Source organism: Macaca nemestrina, chromosome 1, assembly GCF_043159975.1.
Source record: "Macaca nemestrina isolate mMacNem1 chromosome 1, mMacNem.hap1, whole genome shotgun sequence".
NCBI lineage: Eukaryota > Metazoa > Chordata > Mammalia > Primates > Cercopithecidae > Macaca > Macaca nemestrina.
Window position 1 is genome coordinate 76489727 of NC_092125.1, and position 26440 is coordinate 76516166.

Sequence of the window (26440 nt, forward strand, 5' to 3'; positions counted from 1 at the left end):
ATTCTTAGTACCACATAAATCCTGTGACTAAATGAAATGAATTGACTACCTATTATGTTTATTGCCTGCTTCATTTATTTATAATTTCAACATGCGATTAGTCTTTGATTACATGATTGGGTCAGGCAGTGAGCTCATAACCTAAATAGAGAACATTTGGTTCAAATTTTTATAAAAAGGTTAAGTGAGATAGCATCTTAAAAAACCTAGCATAGTACCAAGGTAGTTTCTTTTTCTCACTTTTAATTTACTTTGGGTTAAAGGCCTTTGTTAAATTGTTATTTGTGGTGAAATAATTTGCCCCAAATTTTCTAGTAAATTATCACTGAAGGTTAAATAGTATTATAAGTCTGTTTTGGTTGTCAAAAGTGCTTAAAAAATTAATATCAAAGCTAGATTTATATTTTTTTCCCTCACTTCAAAAAAATTTTTTGTTTTGCTTTCATGTTTCTTTTATGGAGTCCATGCAATATTTTATTAATGTTTAGTTCTTTATTATACATTTGTACATAATCATAGTGTATAAAGTAAGTCAATTTATAATTTATCTTGGTTTTACCCCTATTTTAAAAACTAAGCATTGAAAAGTTTGTTTTGTAGCTTGTACCTTTTTGTTTCCTGATGATGGAATTGACTTTGGAATATTTTGATTCTATAATTTTCCTCAGACTGAAGTGAAATCAGAAGAGGGCCCGGGTTGGACGATCCTACGTGATGATTTCATGATGGGAGCATCTATGAAAGACTGGGACAAGGAAAGTGATGGGCCAGACGACAGCAGACCAGAATCTGCAAGTGACTCTGATACATAAAGCATCATAAGAAATACAATTGCAGTCATTTTATTTTTTTCTAGAGAAATACGTCATCCTCTGATAGTTGGTGAATTATAAGGATACCATTTGTAAAAAAGTCAAAAGACTTTTGCTAGATTTCATATTTCCCTTTTTATGTACATTTTTTATATACTTCATTAAAATTATATTTTAAACCCTTGCATAATTTTAAGCATTGTTCCTCAGAACATTTGTAAAAGGATATATTTCTGCTTGACTAGCGAGATACGCATTTTGCCGGGATCATATTGGTCATGTCTATTGGTGTGTTATTTCAGTATCACCAATGTTTTCAGAAATACAGTACTAATTCATAATTAAACTCTTTGAAGTTAATATTTCTTTGCCTTCTAACTTATAGACCCAACTATGTATCTGTAGTTTTTGGGAATGATTGGTGTCTTATGGTTTGTGTTGGGAAGTTATTGAGAAAACCTGTATAATAAAGTTTAAAATTATAGTTTTTCAGATTTTGGGTGGTGATTTTAGTTTTGGGTAATCTGGAAGATATGATTTAAGCAACAACAGATTTCAACTTATTTTATTATTATTTATTATTATTATTATTATTATTATTATTATTATTATTATTATTATATTTGAGACGGAGTCTTGCTCTGTGGCCCCGGCTGGAGTGCAGTGGCATGATCTCGGCTCACTGCAAGCTCTGCCTCCCAGGTTCACACCATTCTCCCACCTCAACCTCTCGAGTAGCCGGGACTACAGGCACCCACCACCACGCTCGGCTAATTTTTTGTTTTTGTATTTTTAGTAGAGACGGGGTTTCACTGTGTTAGCCAGGATGGTCTTGATCTCCTGACCTTGTGATCCACCCACCTCGGTCTCCCAAAGTGCTGGGATTACGGGCGTGAGCCACCAAGCCCGGCCCAGATTTCAGCTTTTATTTTCTTTCCTTTTATTTATTAAATAATATAAATAATGACAGATTTATTTTAGATGTTAGGCTATTTTTGCAGGAGAGATTTACAGAGGTGGAAATTCTCATGCTTATGCAATGAGACATAATTTCACAGGAAGCATGTTTGACATGTTTTAGTCTCTCTCTTCTTTTTTTCCCTCCCAAATATTTGAGTTAGCTTAAATTCTTTTTATGGACTGCCCAGCCAGTGAAATGATGCAGTTAGGCAACAAATAATCTGCAGCAGAATATTGCATTCTATTTGAGACTTGATTCCATATTATTGCCTTAAAACTATTAAATTGGGTGAGTTTTAGTATCCAGCTATTAAAAAGAGGAAAGACTGTTTAATATCATTCCAAAATTTTTGTGAAATGTGGCCCAAGATGTAAAGTTTTTAAGGGAATTATTTAATAAATATGATCTGTCCCTTTTTGAAAAGGATCCATCCCTTTTCATAATAAAAATGGTTCCCTCCTACCACCCAGTTGCACATACTTGCATCTGTTACATATTGAAGGATAATCTTCCCCCCAAAAAACTATGCAAGAGCAGAGATGTTTATATTTTGAAACCCATTTGAGTGTTACAGTATTATATGACTAAAGCTGAATCAGTCTGTGTCCTGGTATTTGTTATCATAAAGGAAGATGTACACCTAAGATATCAAGTAGTTAAAACAGCAAAGTACAAGATGCATTTTTGTATTTATTCTAACTTTTGAACATTAGTGTCTTTCAATATAAATAAATGTGAACAAATATGCCTCAGTAGTGATACAGGATAACTAAATATCCTGCTATAACTTAATATGGATAAATATTTCAATATGACCTAACAAACACATAATTTTGAAAAAAAAAATATGTGCAGCAACTTAAACACATTTTTCTCCCCAGAACTAAGATTACATTTAATTTAATTTAATCTGTTTCTGGGTTATACTAGAGTTTTGCAGGAATTTTTCTGAATAGTACATTCACATCATAGATATGGATAAGTAGCTTATTTACTGTTTTGAAACATAATATAGTCCCTCATTTAATTTGAAAAAATTTGACAAGATTTTCACATTGAAAGTAAGGAAGAGAATATTTGCAGATTTCCTTTGTTCAGAAATGATTTTATTCCAAAGCAAAATTGAGTTGCCACTATCAGGGAAAAAATTGTATCACTTTTGTTAGAAGGCTATGAAGTATATATGAATTATATGACAATTTTTATCATATAGATTTGATATCTTCTATGTATTAGTATTTCTGTCTCTTGGGTATTAAGCAAAATACCATTATGTATAAATATGAAACCAGGAATGTGCATATTTTAGAAACTAATTGTATATCTTAAGTGAATATTTGAGTTTAGTTCTGTCACCTCTATTCTAAATATTTTACCTACAACATTTACATTATTCTGATATCAATCAGATAAATAATCCAAGTCTATTTCATCTTTCTACATTGTCTTTGTGGTTTTTGTTTGTTTGTTTTTGAGACGGTCTCACACCGTCACCCAGGCTGGAGTGCAGTGGTGCAATCTCAGCTCGCTGCAACCTCCGCCTCCCGGGTTCAAGCGATCGTCCCACCTCAGCCTCCCGAGTAGCTGGGACTACAGGCGTGCGCCACCATGCCCAGCTAATTTTTTGTCTTTTTGATGGAGATGGGGTTTCACCATGTTGCCCAGGCTGGTTGTGAACTCCTGAGCTCAAGGGAGCCTCCTGCCTCTTGCCTCCCAAAGTGCTCAGATTACAGGTGTGAGCTGCCATACCACCTGTCTTTGAATTTTTTAATGAGGGGAAAGAAAACCGCAATTCCTGCCTCCCCATTTATTTAAACGTAACACTTAGGATTTTATTTTTGGTAACTACTGAGAATAATATAGTAGGTTACTTTTCCTCGGTTAGAAAGAACTATGGAAAATAGGAACTAATAATTTGGAAGCATTATTTCCTTATTTCATATATAGAAATAATTATCTTATTTCCTTATTTCATATATAGAATGTTCTAGATACTTGGATGGCTGGGGTTAATGTTCTTAGTCTTTATCATAGTTTAGCATTGGTTGTTAATTATTTTTAAGCATCAGAATTTGAAAGCCAATGATAATACCTGACTAGGACTGAAAATAGAATTATCTTAGAAGTTTAGCACTTTTTATAGTGGAGTTGGAGCACTGAATTTATTTTCAAATTACCTAGAATTCTGCATTGCTCAAATATTACTCAATTAATTGCAAAATATACCTTGTAAACCCTTTGGATAGAATAGTTCAGAGGGTTACTAGTACTTAAAGCCTAAAGTCACTCAGTAGGAGGTTCTAGAAGGTCTATTTGAAGGCAATCCAATTTCTTTAAAATAAAATATTTTTTGTCTTTCAAAACAGATGGGTGAAGAAAGGAATGTATAAATTCTGGGAAACCTCTTATGGTTTCCTTCCATTTCCTTCCACATTTCCATTAATGTGCTAACTTGAAGGAATTTAACTTCGAGGAAAGTTGACTATTATAGTGAATATTATAATTTGTCAATACTTTATTGATAATTTAGCTTTGTTTTTATTTGGAAACATTTTTTCCAGTTGACCAAAGCAGAATTCATTCTGTTCTTCCTTCAAATTCATCAATTAGGATCAATGTGATTGATATTTATCTCCACTCTGCATGTCAGTGATATGGTATAGACGCTGGTAAGCCCTGTAGATATCATGAGTATGAAGACTATTTGAGGTGAATTGGCAGTGAGAGCAAATTTTGGAAACAGGAGAGAGAACTACTTCGTGCCTACAAAAAGCTCTCTCATTCCTTCCCCAAGAAAACAGGAGTCTGAATTTTGGCCAGCTGGGTGTTTGAATCTTACTGACTATTGCAGCATTGGTAGTCCTGGTAAATTTTTTCAGTGAGCAAGCTTTTCTGACATTTGATTAAACATATTGCTCAAGGGAATCTGTGAGCAGATTTAGAAGTAGAATGTTTGAGGTGGTTGACAAGACATTTAAAATTGTGATTAATGTTTTAATAAAATGCTAAGTTAGAATGAATCTAATCACAGTTATATAGATGGAAGTTATATTCTAACAGTTCTTAAATAATTTTAGATTCTCTAAATTTAGACTGTTTTCTAGCTTAGAGAGCTGTATTAATATTTTTTACCTAGTCTACTGAACATAATTTCAGGGAGTTAGTATTTAGGACTTTTTACCTAGAGATGCAGTAAACCTTTTAAATTTAAGTTTGCTTTCTTAAAATACCTGTTCCAACATTGCTCACCTTTCTTCTCCCTCCTTTGTGCCCTCTCCTTCAGTGGGAGGAGCACATATTCAGCTTTCTGTTAAACGCTCTTTGGTTTTCAACTGAGTAAGGCGAGCAAGGATATATGTTAGAAGAGTGGGCATAATACCTTATAATAAAATTATAGGGACTAAAAGTCTAAATCATTGCTGTCAATAGGACTTTTTGTGATGATGGAATTTACGTCTGTGCTGTTCAGTATGGTAGCCACTAGCACAAGTGGCTATTGAGCATTTCACATGTGGCTAGTGATACGGAGGAACTGTTAATTTTAGTTTATTTAATTACTTTAACTTTTAAGTTACATGTGGCTAGTGGGTCTATCCCAACTATGAAGAGAATAAAGCTACAGAGCATATATCTAGTCTAATAAAACAATAGTGAAATTGGGAATTGTGAATTTGTCTTAAGCTTTTTCCATAAACTTTTATTGATACAATTTAGGCATATACAAATACTGGTGAAATTTTATTGATTGAATTATTGTTGACTTTTCTTTCAGTATTTATATTTTGAAAAAGATATGTTTCTTTATAATTAACTTGTATGGTAGGGTAACTGTTGCCTTAAATGTTAAGCCACTTAGTTAATAACAAATAGCGTTTGGTTTTTTAGCATTGTTTATCATCTGAGGCTTTCAGAATTAATACACCAGACCTTAAATCATTTTGTTGTTCTCCAAAAGAATGGGTTTATGACGCATCAAAAGACATCTTGAGAACTGCTGGAGCAACAGATACCATGTAAGGAGTGAATTCCCATGTTTTTCACTTATATCGAGGGGCCTACTTATTTAGGAGGTTTTCTAAGTAAGTGTATTTAGTTGTAGGACCCTAGAGTTGCCTAGGTCCATTCTATTCTAGCACATACTCAACATACTGCCAGAGCAAATGTAGGTTGTAGATTCAGGCAAACACACACACACACACACACACACACACACACAAAACCCTGAAGAGCACAATGAGCATTAGCACAGCCAATTTAAAATGATGAGGTGTTAACCACATTTGTATAAATAATAGTTTCTCTAACCCTGAATCATTATCTTGCATTTTTAATGCAATCGGTTCATAAACATCAAAGTGAAAATACCAAATTTGTAAGAGGTCAGGAACAACTGGGGCTCTAAATGGAGAGACAGCTGAGAGCTGTGTCCGTATGTGTGGGTGGCCTTGCAGCTGTTGATTCACCCTCAGGCTACCAGACAGTTGCCTCTTTGCACTTGCAGAACCAGACTTCAATCTTAGGTAAAAATGTATCCCTCCCATGGACAGGCCATAAACAATAGATTGACATCAGCTTTGAAAATATCAGTGCGGCAGCCAGACTCAGCAGTTGCCCTGAAATACTGAGAAGTACCAATCATAACATCAAGACTGTTTCTACACAATAATATTTGTCTTTGTACAGCAACACTGGGTTCTCTTAAGTATATTATAAATATAAAAGCTCAAAGTCCAAAAGGTTCAATGTGATGATATCTTTGTCTACAAATGGCAAGAACACTAGGATAGATTGCATGAGACATGACTGCCGTATCTTGGTCCTTACTAGGATTCCCAAATGTACTCCTTAATAACCAGTAAAATTATATTTACACTGAACATTTTAAGAAATGCCAGTGTTTGTTGTTGGATGAGAGACAGCACAATTTTGGAATCACAACTGAGTTCAGAGTTCTGTTTTGAGTCTTACTAGCTTTGTTTCCTTGTGTAAGTTTCTTAACCTTTGTAAGGCTAGCATATAAATCAGATATAATAATATATAGTTCATGGTGTAAAGATTGGATTAATGTATGCAGTGTCTATCTAGCACAGTGCCTGATATGTAGTAGAGTGTCAAGAGATGTTCTCTCTTATGCATTTGGAAGATGAAGTGCAGTGCTGCGCCTATAGGTTTCCGTTCATTTCTCATCTATGTAATTGTGAGTGTTCCTTTTCTATATAGAATTCCCCCCGACAAAAGTTTAAAGTCTAACAGGTGGTAGGTGCTTATTGAGGCCCAGCAATTCTACTTCTGGAAACCTTCCTCAGGAAAAGATCCTGATGACAGAAAATGCTGTGTGAACAGTATTATATAGAATTGTTTTTAATAGCAAGAAATTGTTTAAAACTTACAAGTTCAGTGGTATGAGGACATTTACATAAACTATCATGAAGACTGATGAAAACACGGTGTCAATGATATGTTAACTGAAAAAGTAAGATTGAAAACATGGATAGTATAAGTTTCTTAAATGCCAATAATGCATGAGGTAAATAGAATAATACTTTTTTTAAAGAATGTAATTTTTGACAGTCTGAAAAGCCTTATATTGAGAAAAATGATCCTGACATTTAATGAGACACTAAAACATTTTTTATTTTTTCCTTACTTATTCTGTTCTAGAATCCAAACTCTAAATACTGTTTAATAGAGTACTATTGATACTAGCTATATTTGATGACTGTATGAAGAGTCCTATTTGCTAGAATCCTACTTTATCTTTTAAGGTTTGCTAATTACCCTGCAATGAATGTTGAACATAAAAAATTTGACTCCCTTTCCATGTGTCCACTGTTTCCTTGTGCCTCTTGAGTAATAAAACTTTATTTTTAAGTGAGAACCACTGTTTTCTTGATGTAAAAAAAAAAAAACATTGCTATTTTGTTTTTAACCATCCTATTTTGCATAGTTCTATCACTTATTCAAGTAAAAGTTGGAACAGAACATGTGATAATAACAGCAAACATTTAAACAATATTGGTTTTATGCCAGACAATATTTAAAGGTTTCATAATGACCCTTAATTCATACCATCTTCCTTATAACCCTGTTAAGTAGATGCTGTTATTGTCCCCATTATACAGATGAGGAAACAAGCAATAAGTTTCGGTAACCTGACCAGGGCCACACAGATAGTATAGTTCAATCCAGGCTCGAGTCACAGAGCTGCTGTACACAATAGTGATTCCTCACATTTTAGATGATATTAATGTCGTATAGAAAATGAGATTCTAGAAATTGAACTCTTCTCTGGAAAGATAAACGGGCATTCAGTATTTCGGTCTCATTTAACCATGACATTAACCTATGGCCAATGGAAGGTAGTAGTAGATGCCATGCTCTTTTGGGTCCTCACTTTCAAGGTGACAAAAGGAACAATGATCATGCCAAAAAGGGTGGTGGCCACATGTGTGCCCAAGGACAGGGCTATTAAGAAGTTCTTTATTCAAAATACAGTAGAGGCTGCAGCAAGTGTCTTCAATGCCTATGTGCTTCCTGAGCTGTATGTGAGGCTACATTATTGTGTGAGTTGTGCCATTTACAGCAGGAAGCCTGCAAGAACTGGACAGCTCCACTCCTATTTAGACCAGTAGATGCTGGCACCAAAGCTCATGTAAGGAGCTGAGTCTTTAAGGACTGAAGAAAACTATCCTCTGGAGAAAAGTAAAATGGAAATAGTACTTACAAAAAATTAGTAGATGCCATTAATCAGAAGGTGAAAATTTTCCTGGCCGTGTCAATTTAGAGTTAACATATCACCCCAGGCTGTTGCTGTCAGTTTATTCTGTAACTTGCTACTAAATAATTCATTATAGGTCTTGCCTGAGCATGTCTGATAATTAAAACCTTACATTTGAATTATCTGGATGCTGCAGAAATGGAACTACTTTACTGACGTGGTATCCAATAATTTACTATATACAGCTATTGGTTCTTTATTCCTAAGATACAATATACCGACTATTTGCTGCTCTCTGTTACTTAATGACATTAGGTGACTCATAAAGGTGTAAGTGGTTGACATTTTTGCTATTAAGAATTTAAATATTCAAATTATGCTTTATAAATGATTAGAATTTTAGCATGTTATTTCCTAGGAGATAGCAGGTAACTAAAACTTTATAATTAAGGATATCCATTGCTGTTGTTTTAGCATCTTTTCTAAAAATGCATGTTTTACAATATTTATGTGAAACTAATTTTTATTTGATGTGCAGTAACAACAAATCAATGCAAAACTATAAATTAATGAATAACAGTACAAAGTTGTAAGACATACCACAGCTTTCCTCTAGGTGGCATGATTTCAGCTATCATTGAGTCAACTGATAAAAATGTTTTTTCCCTACAACCACATGTATGTAGTTTCTGAACAATCAGTATAAGTGTGACATTGATTAGATTTAATTGTTACAACTGGTTAAATAACCAGATTGACCTTATAATAGTCTACTGTTTAATGATCTTAAGTAACTTAAAATTATAAGATAAAGTCCTCTTAAAGAAACAAATACAAAACACTTGTTATCTCCAATAACCCAGCAGCCAAAATTATTTGTCTCCTCAGGTCACAATGACATACCCATTTCTGGATTTATTTCTTTGGCAGATATTTATTTCTTATGGTAGATAGCTTGTTATTTGCTTGGAACAGTAAAGATACTGCCTTTTTACTTAAAAGGACTCATATAGATATAACAAATCTAAAGAGAAACCACAAATTATAGGATTCTTGATTACAAAAAATTTCACATTAACAGGAAACAGTCCCTTCAATTATGTGCAGGTAACTTTCCTGGTGTCCTGGTTTTATGAAGCAGTTACTGTGTGCTAAACAAGAAGGATCAACATGTGAAAAGTCATTATTATGTGACCTGCAAACACCAAACAACAAACAGAAACACTGTTCTTTTTTTTTTCTTTACTGGCACTAAAATGGGAAAGGGGCCCAAACTCATTTTTACCTTTGAGATTATTTTTCTGTTGTTGATTTTCAAAAATTTAAAAATTAATTTCTCTGGCTATACACACAATACATAACATGCTTGTTAATCCCATTTTTGTTGTATTTATCTTCTTCCTTTCTTTGTGGGAGACTGCTTTCATGGAGCTCAAAAGAGCTTGACCAAGCACCTCCTGGGGGTTCATTTTTGTGTCAGTGCAGGTTTGTATCAATGCTAAAATTGTGCAAGTAGCATTTTCAAAATGTGTCTCGGATGGTGATTTTTAGAATATGCTGCATAGGGAAAGGGGAAAAAAAAGTCTTGGAAGTATGCAAAATACAGTATCACCATTGTAACCGAAAAAAGGTGAAAGACTAACAGATGTATTCTTACAGATTTAAAGTGGCTTCATTTTAAATAAGGTAATTATCTGGAACAGTCCTGGTTTACCCCTATTGTCTTAATGTAGAGCGTTAATAAGAGACTTTAATCGTGAATGCTTAACTGAACTTCGGTAGTCATTTAACATTTTATTCACCAAAAGTGTATTTTCTTGTCATTTCCTCCTATAATTACTGGGGGCAAAATACTATAATATTTAAAATGTGCTCAATGACTGGCATTCTCTTTACCCCCAAAAATGTTTGGATTTGTGTGATAAATAATGTCGTTTCCCTAGTTATGAGAACTTTATTTTCTACTAAGGTTTAAAATAATCATCAGTGAGAGTTTGTGGTCTGTAGTCTCCAGTTTTATAAATTATAACCATCTATATAGCTGTGCTTTTAGAAATACTTATATACTTAGGCTTTTAAAAATACTTATTTACTATTTTTTTCCACTATCATAAACTACACTGAGGTTTTCCTTTTTTATGCAATTACTATTGACCCTTGGTTTTTATTTATTTATTTATTTATTTATTTATTTATTTATTTTTTAATTGCAGGCTAATCGAGGCAGCAGAAGGGCAAAGTTGTTTGAAATGTAGGTTGGTAATTTTGGTAGTGGAAATTTAGACATTTGGAATTTTACCCAATCTATGAAGCCCACTGAGATGACGACAGACACATAAATTCATTTAAAGACCATGTATCTTTAAAAAAAAAAAAACTTTTGTTATATCATACTCATATTAATTATGAGAATGCAGTCATATTTTTCTTTATCACTCACCTTCTCTTTTTTTTTCTCATCTTTCATTTTTATTTTTAGTTGGCTAAAACACTCTCTCCATTTCTCCCCAGCAACCTCATTCTGGCTTCTTGCTTTGTGAAGTCTGTCTGTGAACTTCTGTGGTGATAGAGTAAATGAAGTAGGAGTAGAGATTCTGTAAAGGTGAGTGTCAAGTACTGCCCTAAAAAATATGGAAAATTCTGCTGCTGGTTTCTTTTTGTCGACATTAGGATTTTGTTAAGCCCTGATCCATAGTGTTATGCTGTGTGCCAACTATTTACCATATGTTCTTTTATTTATATCAGTCACTAAATGCTATCTTACTGGATGAATTTCACTAGGGGCAGGAAACCAGAGGCTGCAGCTACAGGGATGACATAGCGCAGGCCACTTTGAGACCGCCTCCCCAAGAAAGACTTTCCTGGAGAGCTAAAATTGTAGAGATATGAGTGGCCCAAAAGCCACAAGCAGTAATCAATCAACTAATCATAATTCCAAAGGATGAGATAATGTTCCCATAGTGTATCATTAGTGTGATGAGTTTATCTCTTTAAGGCCTCACAACCTGCTGATATACTGTGGTTTTTCTTGGTCCTATCTCTTTATTTTTACCACATCTGATCTCTTTAAACCCACTCTGTTTCCATTTTCCTCCCTTCCCATTGTTTCCTCCTTTTTCCTTAACACTTCTTCCTTAGATTAATCTTTAAATACAAATGGAAATAATAATCGGATTATTTTTCATGAGGAAACCACCTTTCCATTTCATTATTCACAAATAGAATAATGAAATAAAGCTGTTTACAGAAATGCATATAGAAGATCAGACAAAAATGATATAGACCAAACATTGTTCTTGAATAGTGGTATCAAATGTAAAATTATGAATAAAATCTTAAAAGACTTTTGGTGTATTTTCATATTAAAGGGTTATTTTGCATTTATCAAGTATCACTGTTTGGGGGAAAATGTAATCAATTACAGTCGTTCAATATATTTCTTTTTTCCGCCTCCTGATTTTTCATGCTTGAAACCATCCTGGAAAGCTTCCAGAATTGTTACAAATGAAGTTATGCTTTGGTCAGTGTTAGTAAGGGCCTATGATCCATAGGCGTAAAACTCCAGGACAGGGATGAGTAGTTTTGTTTTCTTCAGCCTCTTGTAGAAATTCCACATTACTTAACTGAATAGACCCATTGATGAGTGGAGAATGGCTAAGAGTGGAAACAGCTCCACTCTCTACCTCTGTAATTTCGAAACAAAAAATTCCATTTGAGGGCGTTAATAAGAGACTTTAATCGTGAACGCTTAACTGAACTTTGATAGTCATTTAGCATTTTATTCACCAAAAGGGAATTTTCTTGTCCTTTCCTCCTATAATTACTGGGGGCAAAATACCGTACTATTTAAAATGTGCTTACAGAAACTACTAGGAGGCAGAACTAGAAGCAAATTCTTCTTGGGTTCTTCCCTGGCTTTTCAGAGAGAGAGAGAGAGAGAGAGAGAAGGCCAGATATTTTTATTATAAATTCCCTGACAGAAATAAAGACATGATAAGATAAGAAACTCACAGAGTCAGTAACTTGTTCAGGATCACAAAGCCAGAAAGTGACAGAAATCTGAACCCAAGAAACCATGACTGGAGCCTGCTCTTTAAACCACTGTACTCTCCTGCCTCCTTGAAGTAATCAAGATGGTGTATATCATTTAAATACCATTTTACCATGAAGACTGTGGAGACCCTGGCACATAAGACCTCCATAAATTTAGTGAATGTTTTGCCTCTTAAATATAGAGATGAAAAAACATTATAATAGTTATTTAATAGAAGAAAGGATTCATTTACAGTTACCAGGGATTCAGCTCTAGCAATCTTGCCTGTTAGGTCTTCAAAGAACTGATCATTTGAGAGGTGGAAAGGGGCTCCTCCTCTCCTGCTATACTCACTTACTGCACTTACCCATTCCAGCAGCTTCTACCAATACCTCCCGTCTTACCCTCCTGGGCTTTGGGGAAATTAAAGTAGCCTTTTATGAGTAAGTCAGGGGTCTCAGGTCTAAGGAGCTGTTAAGTGAGCAATAGGTACTCAATAAACTAAGTATTATGAACAAAACTGTATATGTCTATGTAAGGAAGAGGGGTGGCCATCAGAATTTATGGTTTAGACGCCGTTTTCCTAGAAGTGATGTAAACGGACTCTTGCTACTCTATCTGCACTCTAATCTGAATCTACTTAAGGTGCATCAGTATCTGTACCAAGAAGGTTGTCTGTAAACATGAAAGATGCTCACTGGCTTGTGGGGAAGCTGAACCTATATCCTCAGCAAAATATGGTGATAGCTAACTCAGGTAACCAGCCATATTCCACAGCAGCATCTTCACTCAGTAGCTCCGGTTTGGAGCTCCTGCTCTGTGTCTATAATGGCCACAGATGTAGGAATATTCACTTTTTGTCCAATCTGTAGAGCTAGCCTACTGCAGTTCTCAAACTGATCTCAGAGGGAGGACTTAACTGGATGAAACTACTAGGCTGACAGTAGCACGTCTTGATTATCTTTTCCTTGGGCTATTGGGATGGTAGCTGGTTTCTAACTCCTTTCAAGTTGCTTCAATTCAAAACTGGTGTCAAGGAAAGGAACCTGCTGGTGCTGATTTATACATAATTTTTAGAATTATTCAGAAATGGTGAGTTGGACCAATTATTTTATTCCAGAGTTTTTCAATGTGTGATAATGGAAAAAATTCTGTATTCAAGGGAGTTCGGAAAATGCTGGGTTAAAAGAGTGAAAAGGTCTTCTCTTCTACACGAGCTTCAGAGCCTTTAACATGAAAATGTTCTGGAATGAGGAATCTAAGAGGACAGGAGAGTACCCAGTATCTCCCAGACTTGTTTGACCCCAGAATTCCTGTTTGTCAGAACATATTCTGGGACCACTGTTTCTCACAAGTACATAGTAGGTAAGAACATAGTGGATCCTGACTGCAAAAATCCAGCTCTACCACTTACTGTGGTCTCGAACAAAGTACTTAACTTCTTTGTACCTGTCTCCTCATCTGCCAAATATGGATAATAATACCTACTTTATAGGTTTATTGTGAAGATTAAATGACCATACACAACACACATCAAATTACTAAGTGTAGGATATGTTAGCTATTATTATTTTATTTATTCAGTGCTCTACTAATAATCTAGGCCCCATATACATCTAAAGTATAAATTTCAAAAGTGATAGAAAGTTCTTTGTGACTTTTCTGAACTAGGGAACATCTGAATTGTGAATAGTATAGAGATCTTGGGTTTGGGGGTAAATTCAACAGAGTTTCCAATTTAAATCATCTGTCTAGTCAGTATGGCTGCAGAGTCATGCCGAAATGAAAATGTTGACTTTGAGTAACTAAAGGTAAAATAAAAGAAAAAGGGAAAGTGGAACAGTGGTAAGAGTTATTCTTGTATTCATCTAATTTAGACTTGGTTGAAATTGAAAATGTCAACTTATGAGTAGTGTAGAACAGTAGACATCAAACACTAAAATTCCAGCTTCCTGGATTAATGCTGTGGAAAGAATGAAGTTGGTTGATAATGTTTAGCCTAGCAAGAAGGTGAAGAGAAAGCCATACAAGAAGTGGCTTAGGCAGCAAATGATAAAGGTGACCATTCATTCAGATCAGTGAAACAGACAAATATACCTTATTCTTTAGGTAAAATTGATGGATCTCTGTTTTCCAGCAGTTCATAAACAGAGGGCTATATTGTAAACAACAAACTAACAAAATAAACTCTGGGATGGCAACCTGTTAAGGCATCCCAGAAAATTAGAGGTAGGACATGAATTTAAAAGATTGGAAGGTATGTCTTCAGGACTGGCCTGGCCCTGAGTAGACTGGTGCTCCCTCCCACAGGGGTGTGTGTGCACACATAATACAGGAGGAAAGCCTTCCATTCTAGGGCAAGTCATTCAGTTTGGGAGGCTGTGACTGAGTTCCACTAAGTAAAAACGGGAAACGATTGTCCTTCAACAGACCTGTCCAAAATGACTAGAAAGTAAATACCGTAAATCACTATTGTCAGGGCGCACATTCCACCGCCTTCCTCCCTTCCCCACAGCGGTCCTCATTTCCACACCCCCTCAACGGTTAGGGGAGAGCTCGTGGTCTAAGTAACGAGTAGACTTCTGACTGTAATCCTAGCACGTCACTTTGTTGAAGGCAGACACGTGGTTCAGAGAGAACTTATAAATCTCTCCTCTCCGGCAAGATCGTGATGTTATCTGCTGGCAGCAGAAGGTTCGCTCCGAGCGGAGCTCCAGAAGCTCCTGACAAGAGACAGATAGAGATAGAAAGAGAAAGACAGCAGAGCGAGAGCGCAAGTGAAAGAGGCAGGGGAGGGGGATGGAGAATATCAGCCTAACGGTCTAGGGAGTCATCCAGAACAAACTGAGGGGGCTGCTCGGCTGCAGACAGGAGGAGGCAGAGGGTCTATTTTAGGGTGGCAAGTGCCTACCTACCCTAAGCGAGCAATTCCACGTTGGGGAGAAGGCAGGAGAGGTTGGGAAAGGGTGGAAGTCCAAGGGAGCCCCTGCGCAACCCCCTCAGGAATAAAACTCCCCAGCCAGGGTGTCGCAAGGGCTGCCATTGTGATCCGCAGGGGGTGAACGGAACCGCGACGGCCGATCGTCTGTGGCTGGGTTGGCGTTTGGAGCAAGAGAAGGAGGAGCAGGAGAAGGAGGGAGCTGGAGGCTGGAAGCGTTTGCAAGCGGCGGCGGCAGCAACGTGGAGTAACCAAGCGGGTCAGCGCGCGCCCGCCCGGGTGTAGGCCACGGCGCGCAGCTCCCGGAGCAGGATCCGCGCCGCCTCTGCAGCCTCTGCGGCCCCTGCGGCACCCGACCGAGTCCCGAGCGCCGTGCGAAGCGCACCCTCCTCCCCGCGGCGCGCCGGGCTCGCCCCCAGCGCGCGCACACGCGCGCACACACACACACACACACGCACACACGTGTGCGCTTCTCTGCTCCGGAGCTGCTGCTGCTCCTGCTCTCAGCGCCGCAGTGGAAGGCAGGGCCGAACCGCTCCTTCTTTAAATATATAAATTTCAGCCCAGGTCAGCCTCTGCGGCCCCCCTCACCGCGCTCCCGGCGCCCCTCCCGTCAGTTCGCCAGCTGCCAGCCCCGGGACCTTTTTTCATCTCTTCCCTTTTGGCCGGAGGAGCAGAGTTCAGATCCGCCACTCCGCACCCGAGACTGACACACTGAACTCCATTTCCTCCTCTTAAATTTATTTCTACTTAATAGCCACTCGTCTCTTTTTTTTTTCCCCATCTCGTTGCTCCAAGAATTTTTTTTTTTCTTACTCTCCAAAGTCAGGGTTCCCTCTGCCCGTCCCATATTAGTATTTCCACTTTTGGAACTACTAGCCTTTTTTTTTTTTTTTTTTTAAGGAATTCAAGCAAGATACGTTTTTCTATTGGGCATTGATTAGATTGTTTGCAAAAGTGTCGCATCAAAAACAAAACAAAACAAACAAACAAACAAAAAAAACTCTCCTTGATCTATACTTTGAGAATTGTTGATTTCTTTTTTTTTTCTTCTGACTTTTAAAAACAACTTTTTTTTTCCACCTTTTTAAAAAATGCACTACTGTGTGCTGAGCGCTTTTCTGATCCTGCATCTGGTCACGGTCGCGCTCAGCCTGTCTACCTGCAGCACACTCGATATGGACCAGTTCATGCGCAAGAGGATCGAGGCGATCCGCGGGCAGATCCTGAGCAAGCTGAAGCTCACCAGTCCCCCAGAGGACTATCCTGAGCCCGAGGAAGTCCCCCCGGAGGTGATTTCCATCTACAACAGCACCAGGGACTTGCTCCAGGAGAAGGCGAGCCGGAGAGCGGCCGCCTGCGAGCGCGAGAGGAGCGACGAGGAGTACTACGCCAAGGAGGTTTACAAAATAGACATGCCGCCCTTCTTCCCCTCCGAAAGTAAGTACTCATTTTGACTTCCATCCCCCGAGGTTTAGCGCTGCCCGGAGCTCTCAAAAACGCAGCAGCTCCCGGAATCGCCCTTCCCTCTCGCGGTTCCCGTTCGCTTTTTTCCCGTTCTCCTGTCCTTCGCCCCATCCACCTCCTTTCCAGTTGTATGCCTGAGGCCACTAGGCTTTAAAATGTTTACTTTGTACTTTATTTTCTCCATCTTTCCCTTCCCCCTAACAATTCAGCGCTTTAAAAGGCGTTATTCTCTTTTTCTCTTCACTGAAGTTCTTTAGTCCGCCACCAGCTAGGAGTCAGCCCCACTCTGTCAAACTGAGGTGCTCCCAGGGGCAGAGTTAAACGGGGGAATCTTGGTAGGTTTGTTTTCTTTGCTCCGATTGGCGTGGACCGCGCCGAACTGGTGCACGAAGGGTTAAAAAAAAAAAGTGTCTCAAAGCTAGCCTCTCCGGAAAGCGCCCCCTTTCCGTGCTGACCTATCAACTGGTTCCCCAAGTCTTCTCTATTGTCTCTAACTCCCCTAAAAATGTCAGCATCGCCGAGACAAAACTCGGTTTGGAGGCCCCTCGAGAAACCTACCTGGAAACCCTCAGTCCTTGATGTGTCGTTTGCTATCACTAGGTGTTTCATTACCCAAAGGCAAAATCCTATAACCACGTTCCCTTTTCGCTTCACCTGGAGTGTAGAAAGGACAACTCCGTTTCTGACTGTTTTAAAAGGTTTTAGTTTACGTTATTTTTCAGAATACACTCAAACCTGCCTTCTTCAGATCTCCAGTGTAGCAGATCATTTTTCTTACGGGTCTGTTATCCTGCTCCTGCCTTTTCGTAGGCTTCCTGCACTTACTTCAATGCATTCCTAAAACTCAGAGTAGATGATAGCCGTTTTTTTTTTTTTTTCAAACTGGCTTCTCTGAGAACAGTGTCCTCAAAACCAGCTGGCATACGGTAGCAATAGGAGTGAAATGATTTATTGTAGAGGAAAGGAAGAGACAGTGTAGAATTATTTCAGAGTGAAAAAGAGAGAGAGAGAGAGAAGAAAGAAAAGAAAAGAGGCAGCATCATTCACTGATACCTGAGAGGGTTAAATACCAGGAAGAAGAAAAAGCAAAGTAGGGGCGGTGGGGGGTGGGGGGAACCTCTTCAACATTTGTGTATTCCAAATCGCAAGTCATAAACTTTTCATTGGTTGCTCATTTCTCTCCTCCCCTTTCCATGCCCTATATACTTGCTGGCTGCCTTTGCAAAGTCTCTGTGTCTTGCCTAAATAGATAATACAGCCATCTTGGTAATTTTATCTTAAAGGTTCTAATTGCAGGGTGGTGCTTTTCTTTTTTAATATTTATTTTTAATTTGGCAAGTGCTAGCTATGTGACCTGCCATGTCTTGTACTTGATGGTCTCGGAAGTCAGCCCATGTATCTAACCCCAGTCTTCCTAGTGACCTTTATTTTGCTGCAGCTTCTCCTGTTCTTGTTCAATAGCAGAACAGATGCAGAGAATTCTGGCAAGCAGGATGATTTTATTATTGTAATTATGGCGCTATCCATAACAGTGGTGATAAATACACTCCGCCCCTGGGTATCCCCTTTGAGAAGTAAAGTTTTCTATCTGGGGTGGAGCCAAGGAGATATTAGTAAAGAAAGTTCATTAATTAGTCCAGAACCATTGAGACAAACAAGGAGTTGAGTCAGTTTGCTTTCTCTAGCACGTGCATTGGTTCTACTGGTATTTGGGCAGAGCGGAGAGTATGTTATGTAGAACCTGAATAGCTCATCTTTCAATGTTTATATGCAAGAGGTCTAATAAACTCCCAGTGCTTTTATAACACAGAAAGGAGCTCTGATCTCATTACTGAATAGGTGTGGAGAGAGCAGGTAACCCAAGAGGGCATTAGTTCTTTGTTCTCTCAAACACACTTCAGTCTGAGGAGCTGAGATGGTCCAACCCGGGGTGATGATCATCAACAAACTGGAAAAATTTCTAGATTATTAGGAGGATTTCAGAGTATGGCATTTAACATCAATGTGTGGATTCTCCTCTCCATTTCACCCCAGCCACCAAATAAATGAAAACCTCCGATACATCCAGGATAAATAAAATATGATGCCAGTTTTCATACAAAGAAAACAGGCTTTAAAAAGTCTGTATTCTGTGTGGAAGTTTAGGAGCAGAAAGCCATATTAATAGCAGGTTCGATACTACTGTGCAAGGACTGGATAATTTTATAGAAAATAGGTTAACTGATTTTCCAGCACTTTCTAGTTATACTGGAATATAGCAAACCTTTCCAAAAAAGAAAAAAGAAAAAAAACGTATTTTTAAAAAGCAAATTGAAAGTACAGTATTGGCTTATATACTAGCTTTCCCTCTTTAGGACTTTTCTGCCTAACTTTTAACTCAGCTGTCACTGAAGTGGCTGTGGGGAGGGAGTGTGCCTGCCATTCCTTGCAGTGAATCTGGCGAGGGTCATAAGCCCCAGAGATGAAGGCATGGGAAAGATCACTGGTTCATTTTTTACCACCAACTTATTAGCGTTCAGGGAGTGACTTCAGCTCAAGTATTACAAATATGCTCTAATTATACTCAATGAGCTATATATCATTACAGATTGCTGATAGCCCTTTGTGGGACATTTTATAAAGTTCAGACTACATATTTTTAGCAATGTGGAGATTTAAAAGTAAAAATATAAGAGATATTGTATATGCCCTCAGGCATATTTTGTCTTAAATATTATCCTTGGCCAACTGTACTATATAAATACAGTAAATATGAATAGAACTGGCTAGGTGCCAATCTCCTAGGATGAATTTTAGTCAAGAATGTATTTATGGGCTATAAATAATACTGTGTCAACATTTAAAGAAGGAGTCTGATTAGTTTTGAATTTATTCGTATTGATCTTTTCACGTGCTGTTAGTTTAAGACTCAAAGTGGAGTTATGCTAAGGTTTACCGATAGTTTGCCCACTGGGAATTAGTGGACCTCTAGTAGTTTAACAATCCATTTGAAGTTCGAGGCACATCTATTCGAAAGATGCTGCACAAGGTTTTAGAAACTTAGAAATGGTGATTCAGTTATACACAGGAAGAATTCAAATAATTGACATGTAAAAATCTGTAGAGAGTTGGACAATCAAAAAGAGGAAGAGACACAAAGTTTCATTGTCTTTCTTTTCTCTCCCCTTTTCACTGTAACCAGTCAGCACATGTTGTGGTTCTAACCCTGGTGATTTTGTACTGCCGCCATCCCCCCACCTCTACTCCCACTGGAACATTTGGCAATATCCAGAGACACTTTGGGTTGTCATGACTGGAGGTGGAGGGGTGCTACTGGTATTTAGTGGGTCAGCCAGGGATGTTTCTAACCATCCTATAATGCACAGGGCAATGCCCCCTCCCAACACCAAAGAATTATCCTGGCCACCATGTCAGTAATGCCCCTGTTGAGGAGCCCTGGTATTTGTTTGGGGTTACTGAATTCTGTTAACAGTACCATTTAGAAAATAATAACAAAAATAAAATATCTTTATGATCAAAGGATATTCAAATGAGAATACTGAATAGGAGGATAGTCAGACACTTATCTTAATTAAATGGAGTGTGGATTAGACCATTGTATATGGTATGTAGTTTATTTTTTGTGGTCTTAAATTAGAGACATCAAAACTTCCCATTTATTTAGCTTAAATGATGGTGTTGAGCTATCCATTACTAGCTTCAGTCAGCAGCAGTGTGATGTTAGAACAGAGAAAAAAGAAGTGAGGTATTATCATGGATTCTCCTTGCAAGGGAAATAAGCAGTTTGTGTTAATAAAGAGTGGAATCTCCAAGCTAGGCAATGGAAGAAAGTAAATAATCATCTCGATTTATTCTACCATTTTGAAGTAGGTACACTGAAAATATACAGCCTGAAAAATCACAATGAGATTTCCTTTGTAGTTGTTTCACATGAATGTTAAACATTTAACATGAAGCAATCTCCTTTTCTATTTCCTCTGTAATTTTCCAAGTTAAATTGTGGAATGTAGAATGAATACCAATGACACTATGGTTTTGGGGAATGTGACTTAGCATTCAATTCATGAATATGTCTTTCTATATACAAGTTGCTGGGCTGTTGGCCAGTTGCCCAATGAAGGGAAATGTTAGCCATTGCTGGAACATAGTGGTATTTTTGCTTTATGTAGTAAGCATTTTTACTATTTTATTTTTTAGGATTCCCTGTGTGTGTGTTTGTATGTGGGTGTAAGAGAAACAGAAAGAAAAAGGAGCATATCAAAGACAGACTTGAACTCCTTGACTTCCAGAATGATTGAGTTATTAATACACAACAGACCAAACTTTAATTCTCCCTTTTTTATTGCATCGTTGCTTGTACTAACTCTAGTGCCTAATTGTGGTTACATTTAAGTTAGGCCACATGCTCCTCCTTCAGGATTTCCTCTTTTTTTACTTTTCAAAGACTAGAAAAACCTCTCAAAGAAGTATACTATTTATAACTAAAGCAGTTGGGTTGTCTGTGTTGCCAAGTGAGGCCAGCCAGCTTTATGCCTCTCCTGAGAAGACCCCACCCGATGAAAGAGGGGCTTTGCAGAGGTTGAGGGGCAGGTGGGGACCTCTCCACCTCACAGAAGGAAGGGGTTGGGGGAGGCCACTGTGTCTCCACAGCAACCCCTGTGGTCTACTCGAGGAGTTGCACTTTTTGAATGACGACTTCTCCCTGGAGAAAAGATGGTGATGTAACCTAGTCGCAGCATCTTTCATATAAAGATATGAAAGAATGACAGATCATTTTTCCTAGAGGAAACTGAGATGTGAAAAAAGGGCTAATGACTCACTGTTGAACCCACATCACATCTGGGTTAGAACCAAGGAGGTCACTGACTTGTAGTCCTTTGCCCAGAGATTACAACACACTTTAGGCTGCATATTTAGAAGGTTCGAGAAATTAGAGTGGAGGCTCCTGGACCTGGGAGAAGTGTGCAGGGTCACCACTGGAGTGGGACTCTGGCCCACTGCCACTCCAGCCCGCCTCCCCCTGCCCCTCACCCACTTCACCCCGCCCTGTTACAGGTTCAGGAGTAAGGTGAGCAGCGAGCGAGAGACTGCATGGAAGAGCTCTGGAAATAGCCCTTTCTGCTATCTTGATGTAGCATTTCCGGTACTGATGGGCTCCCGGAGAGAGGATTTGGATTTGCCCTATATGCTTGCTCTATTTAGGCAGCGCTTCTGCTCAAGGGTGTATTCCATTTTGCAGATTCTGCACAGCTTGATGAAATGTGGCTCTGCAAGATAAACAAATGTCCATTGTCATTTTGAAGGCATATATGTGCTTTCATTTTAAAAGATATCCTTTAAACAATGATAGTTTTTAACCTGGGAATTCAATGTTCTCCAGGTATTTTATTTTAGATTTAATAATATTTTAGGGAATTCTTTGATGGGTTTGTTTAGACTGAAAAGTTTGCTTCTGTCATTTGTTTAGAATAAATTTGCATCATGCTACAACCACAAGCTGCTTTTGATGGTTGGTTGTTTTGTTTCTTTTCTAAGCGCTGATATCCAGAACTGGGTGTTTAACTGTACCACACTCTCACCACTACCTTACTTCCTGAATTGGCTTGGTGGTCTTGACTCGGAATAAAACTGCCCCTTGGCCTTTTCCCCACCATCTCCTAATTGCCTTCTTTTCCTTCACTGTGAGGGAATGTCTGCATGCATGGGTGGTCGAGTGCTCACACATCATATGCCCTGAGTTTGTGGGAGATAGCACCCCCTTTACTTAACCAGGCCTCAGTTTCTTCCCTTGTAAAGATGAAGAAAGTAACACTCGCCTTCTAGGATTGTAAAGGATTGATGATGACATATGTGAAGAAACACCTAGTGCAGCTGCTTCTGGCATGGAGTAGGCCTTCTTTGCCTGGTAGCAATTCTCTGAGTCTCCAATGCCTTTGACTTTAGGGTGTACTGTTATTTTATGTGCCGCTAAGAAAAAAATATCACTCCAGTGAACATGCCATTGATTTTAAGAGAGGGTCTGGATTTTAGAGAGATGAAAATGTGATTATAAGCAATGCCTCAGACATCCCTTCCATTAACCTGGGATGTCTTGGAACCTCCAGCTCATTCTTTCCTTTGCGATAGTTCCACTCAGTGGATCTCTTTCCTTTGCTCACTCAGATTGTTCCTTAGGTGGCCTCTGCCACTTCAGGGCAGGGATGGGGTGGGGCTGGAAACACAGCACATAGGGTTGGTAATTCACCATGTCTGGCACTATCTAGTTCTCCTATGAGAAGGCCTTCAAGTCTAACTTACCTGTATTCTTATAGAACTTAGCATATTGTGTTTGATCAAGGAATGTTTGACCAATGAATGAGCATTTCCTTTAGAGAATAAGATTGAACTACAGGAAGAAGAAGAATCTGTGAGTTCAAAGAGGTGTCAGGGTCAGGAGATGTGGAGAGATGAAATGTTCTGACCTTCATTATCAGGGAAAATGTGTCTGATGGGTCATGTCACTATGCTAAAGAGCACAGGGCTTCTCATAACCATATCTTTTCTGTTTCCAACTCTCAGATAATAATGAAGGTGGTAATAATGATGATTAAAGCTAACCTTTATTGAGGACTTCTTATAGGCAAAGCATAGCTAACCTTTATTAAAGACTTATAGGCCAAGCATAGTTTTAAATATTTTACATGTATGTACTCTTTAATACTCACAAGCAATCCTATGAGGTTAATACTCATATTGTCCTTTTGACAGCTGAGGAAATGGAAATAGCTATTTCTATTAGTCATGTGTTATGGAAATTAGACTTTCAGCCACCACAGGTAATAGAAGACCTAATACAGAGCCCAGGAAATAGAGAACATGACCTTTCTTGCCATCTTGATAAATGATGTAATACATCCATGAGAGAATGGTGACTCTCCTCTGTTAACAAGAATTACATTCACAAGCTCTGAGAAAATATACCTGTGAAGCACACAAACTAGGCTTTTTTTTTCTTGCATCTAACACATTCAACTTTTATTTCTGCACTTAATTGATGCAAAAAGTGTGATTTATTAAGCCTTTGGTTGTTTCTGTTTGTTTGTTTGTGAGACAGAGCCTTGCTCCGTCACCCAGGCTGGAGTGCAGTGACACGATCTCAGCTAACTGCAACCTCTGCATCCCGGGTCCAAGCGATTCTCCTGCCTCAGCCTCCCAAGTAGCTGGGATTACAGGCATGCGCCACCATGCCCAGCTAATTTTTGTATTTTTAGTCAAGATGGGGTTTCACCATGTTGGCCAGGCTGGTCTCGAACTCCTGATCTCAAGTGATCCATCCGTCTCGGTTTCCCAAAGTGCTGGGATTATAGACCTGAGCCACCACGCCCAGCCTTGGTTTTGTTTTTGAACTGCAATCATTTTCCTCACAAAAATTTTGATAAATTTTATTGATAGGGCACTCCTATTTATTGATAGGGCATTCCTATTTCAGAGAATTAATTTATTTGAGAAGGCAAGATGATGTACAATGAATGTGGGCTTTGGAGCTAGACAGACCCGTTAAATAAAGAAAGGAGAATAAATAAAAGGGAATTGTACCAAAGGAATCTCAGAGGCTGAAAGGGAAGCGGTAACATCAAAGACAAGAAATCCTACTCCAGGCCTGTGGCAATTGTTAAAGAGTGGTCCTGTTTTGGTTAGCAACTTGGCTCTCTCAGTGCAAGTTATTAAAATTGCCTCATTGATATTTAAGTTGCTTCCTACTGAATTCAGATCTTGGGTCTGCAGCTGTTGGCTTTGCAGCTGGATTTGCAACCCCTTCACTTAGCTCAGCCTCAGTTTCTTCATTTGTAAAGAAGAACATTGACTTTCTAGGGGTTGTAAAGGATGATGTGTGTGAAAAAGCACCTGGTGCAGCTGCTTCTGGCCTTCTTTGCACAGCAGCTAGTATTCATCGAATCTCATTGACTTTAAAATGCACCACTATTTCATGTGCCACTAACAAAGAAATATCACTTCCCATTTAACTATTAGTTATGACATTAACTAAATATCACTGCCAATTAACTTAGCCATTGATTACAAGAGAGAATCTGGATTTTAGAGATAATAGAATATGCAAAATATATAGAATCAGTGAAATCACATAAATGCTTGTGAAATGAAAGAATAGCGGTCTGTGTGCGCATGGTATAGAGTGCTGTAGCAGGAGTACATGGAAAATGAAATTAAGTGGAGGCATGACATCTGCCCTCAGAAATGTTTTCTAGTTAATGAATGTTAGGAGCCCATCTGTGGAATCAAGAACAGGAAATCCACATAGTATATACTCTTCCCAGCCAGAGTCTTGGAATCAAGATTTTTTTGTTTTTATTTTATTTTTGACATCTCAAGATTTGCCATTTGTTTCACAGGGTATATAAAATTTTAGAGGATTTTTTTTTTTTTTTTTTGAGGCAGTCTCACTCTGTTGCCCAGGCTGGAGTAAGTGGCACAGACATGACTCACTGAAGCCGCCATCTCCTGGGCTCTAGTGATCCTCCTGTCTCAGCCTCTAGAATAGCTGGGACCACAGGCATGCACTACCATGCCTGGCTAATTTTTTCAATTTTTTGTAGAGTCAGGGTCTCCTCATGTTGCTCAGGCTGGTCTTGAACTCTTGGCCTGAAGCAATCCTCCTGCCTCTGCCTCCTAAAGTGCTGGGATCACAGATGTAAGCCACCACACCCAACCGGGAAAAATTGTTTAAACTCTTTGAACTGATCTCTGAAGGTGCGTATGAGTCACATAGTACTTGCCTGTTTGTTTTCCTGGATCCCTAAGTCCAAAATCAAAGAACAGAGGGGATGTTGCCTATAAAAGGCTGATATACAGATGGGACTTCTGTGTAATGCACTTCTGGGGCTGATTTCGCTTCTTCTCACAGGTGCCTTGTCTCTCATCACCTCCACCAGTTGAAAAGAAGCCAGGACATTTGGAGTCAAGGCTGTGGCAGGTCAGGCAGCTGTGGTTACACTCACGTAGACCTCATTTCACCTCTGCAACCAAGCACTGGCCACAGCCACCTCTTAGCTGTCAGACAATTCATTTTAAAGGAGGCTTTAGCAATAGTATGACATTATAGTGTAGAAATCTAAAAAAGGAAGCCTGGTGCAGTGGCTCACACCCGTAATCCCAGCACTTTGGGAGGCCAAGATGGGTGGATCACCTGGGTCAGGAGTTTGAAACCAGTCTGGCCAATATGGTGAAACCCCATCTCTACTTAAAATACAAAAATTAGCTGGGCATGGTGGCAGGCACCTATTATTCCAGCTACTCGGGAGGCTGAGGCAGGAGAATTGCTTGAACCTGGGAGGCAGAGGTTGCAGTGAGCCGAGATCGTGCCACTACACTCCAGCCTGGGAGACAAGAGCTAGACTTCATCTGAAAAAAAAAAAAAAAGAAATCTCAAAGAGGAAGCTGGATGAGATGAAGGGGAGGGGCTGGCCAACAGTCACTGCAGAGGGTTTGAGGAGTAGAAATGATATCAGAGAGG

The 26440-nt window shown here is 38.7% G+C and overlaps 2 protein-coding genes across 4 annotated transcripts in view; both read left to right on the forward strand.

Moving 5' to 3' along the window:
* The window catches only part of LOC105493508 (ribosomal RNA processing 15 homolog), a 49068-nt gene extending 43076 nt beyond the window's left edge, over nucleotides 1–5992 (forward strand). Inside the window, exon 5 of the mRNA XM_011761180.3 lies at nucleotides 669–5992. Within this exon, the coding sequence (XP_011759482.1) occupies nucleotides 669–812 (144 nt within the window). The 3' untranslated portion in view covers nucleotides 813–5992. The remainder of the gene's footprint in view (nucleotides 1–668) is intronic.
* Nucleotides 5993–15190: 9198 nt separating this feature from the next.
* The window catches only part of LOC105493507 (transforming growth factor beta 2), a 96544-nt gene continuing 85294 nt past the window's right edge, over nucleotides 15191–26440 (forward strand). The window contains exon 1 of one of the 3 annotated variants that reach the window (XR_011614278.1): nucleotides 15191–16902. Coding sequence is in view for 2 of the 3 variants with exons in the window: in XM_011761177.3 (XP_011759479.1) it covers nucleotides 16557–16902 (346 nt within the window). In the remaining variant the exon portion in view is untranslated. The remainder of the gene's footprint in view (nucleotides 16903–26440) is intronic. The other 2 variants (XM_011761177.3, XM_011761179.3) reach the window with 2 other exon arrangements.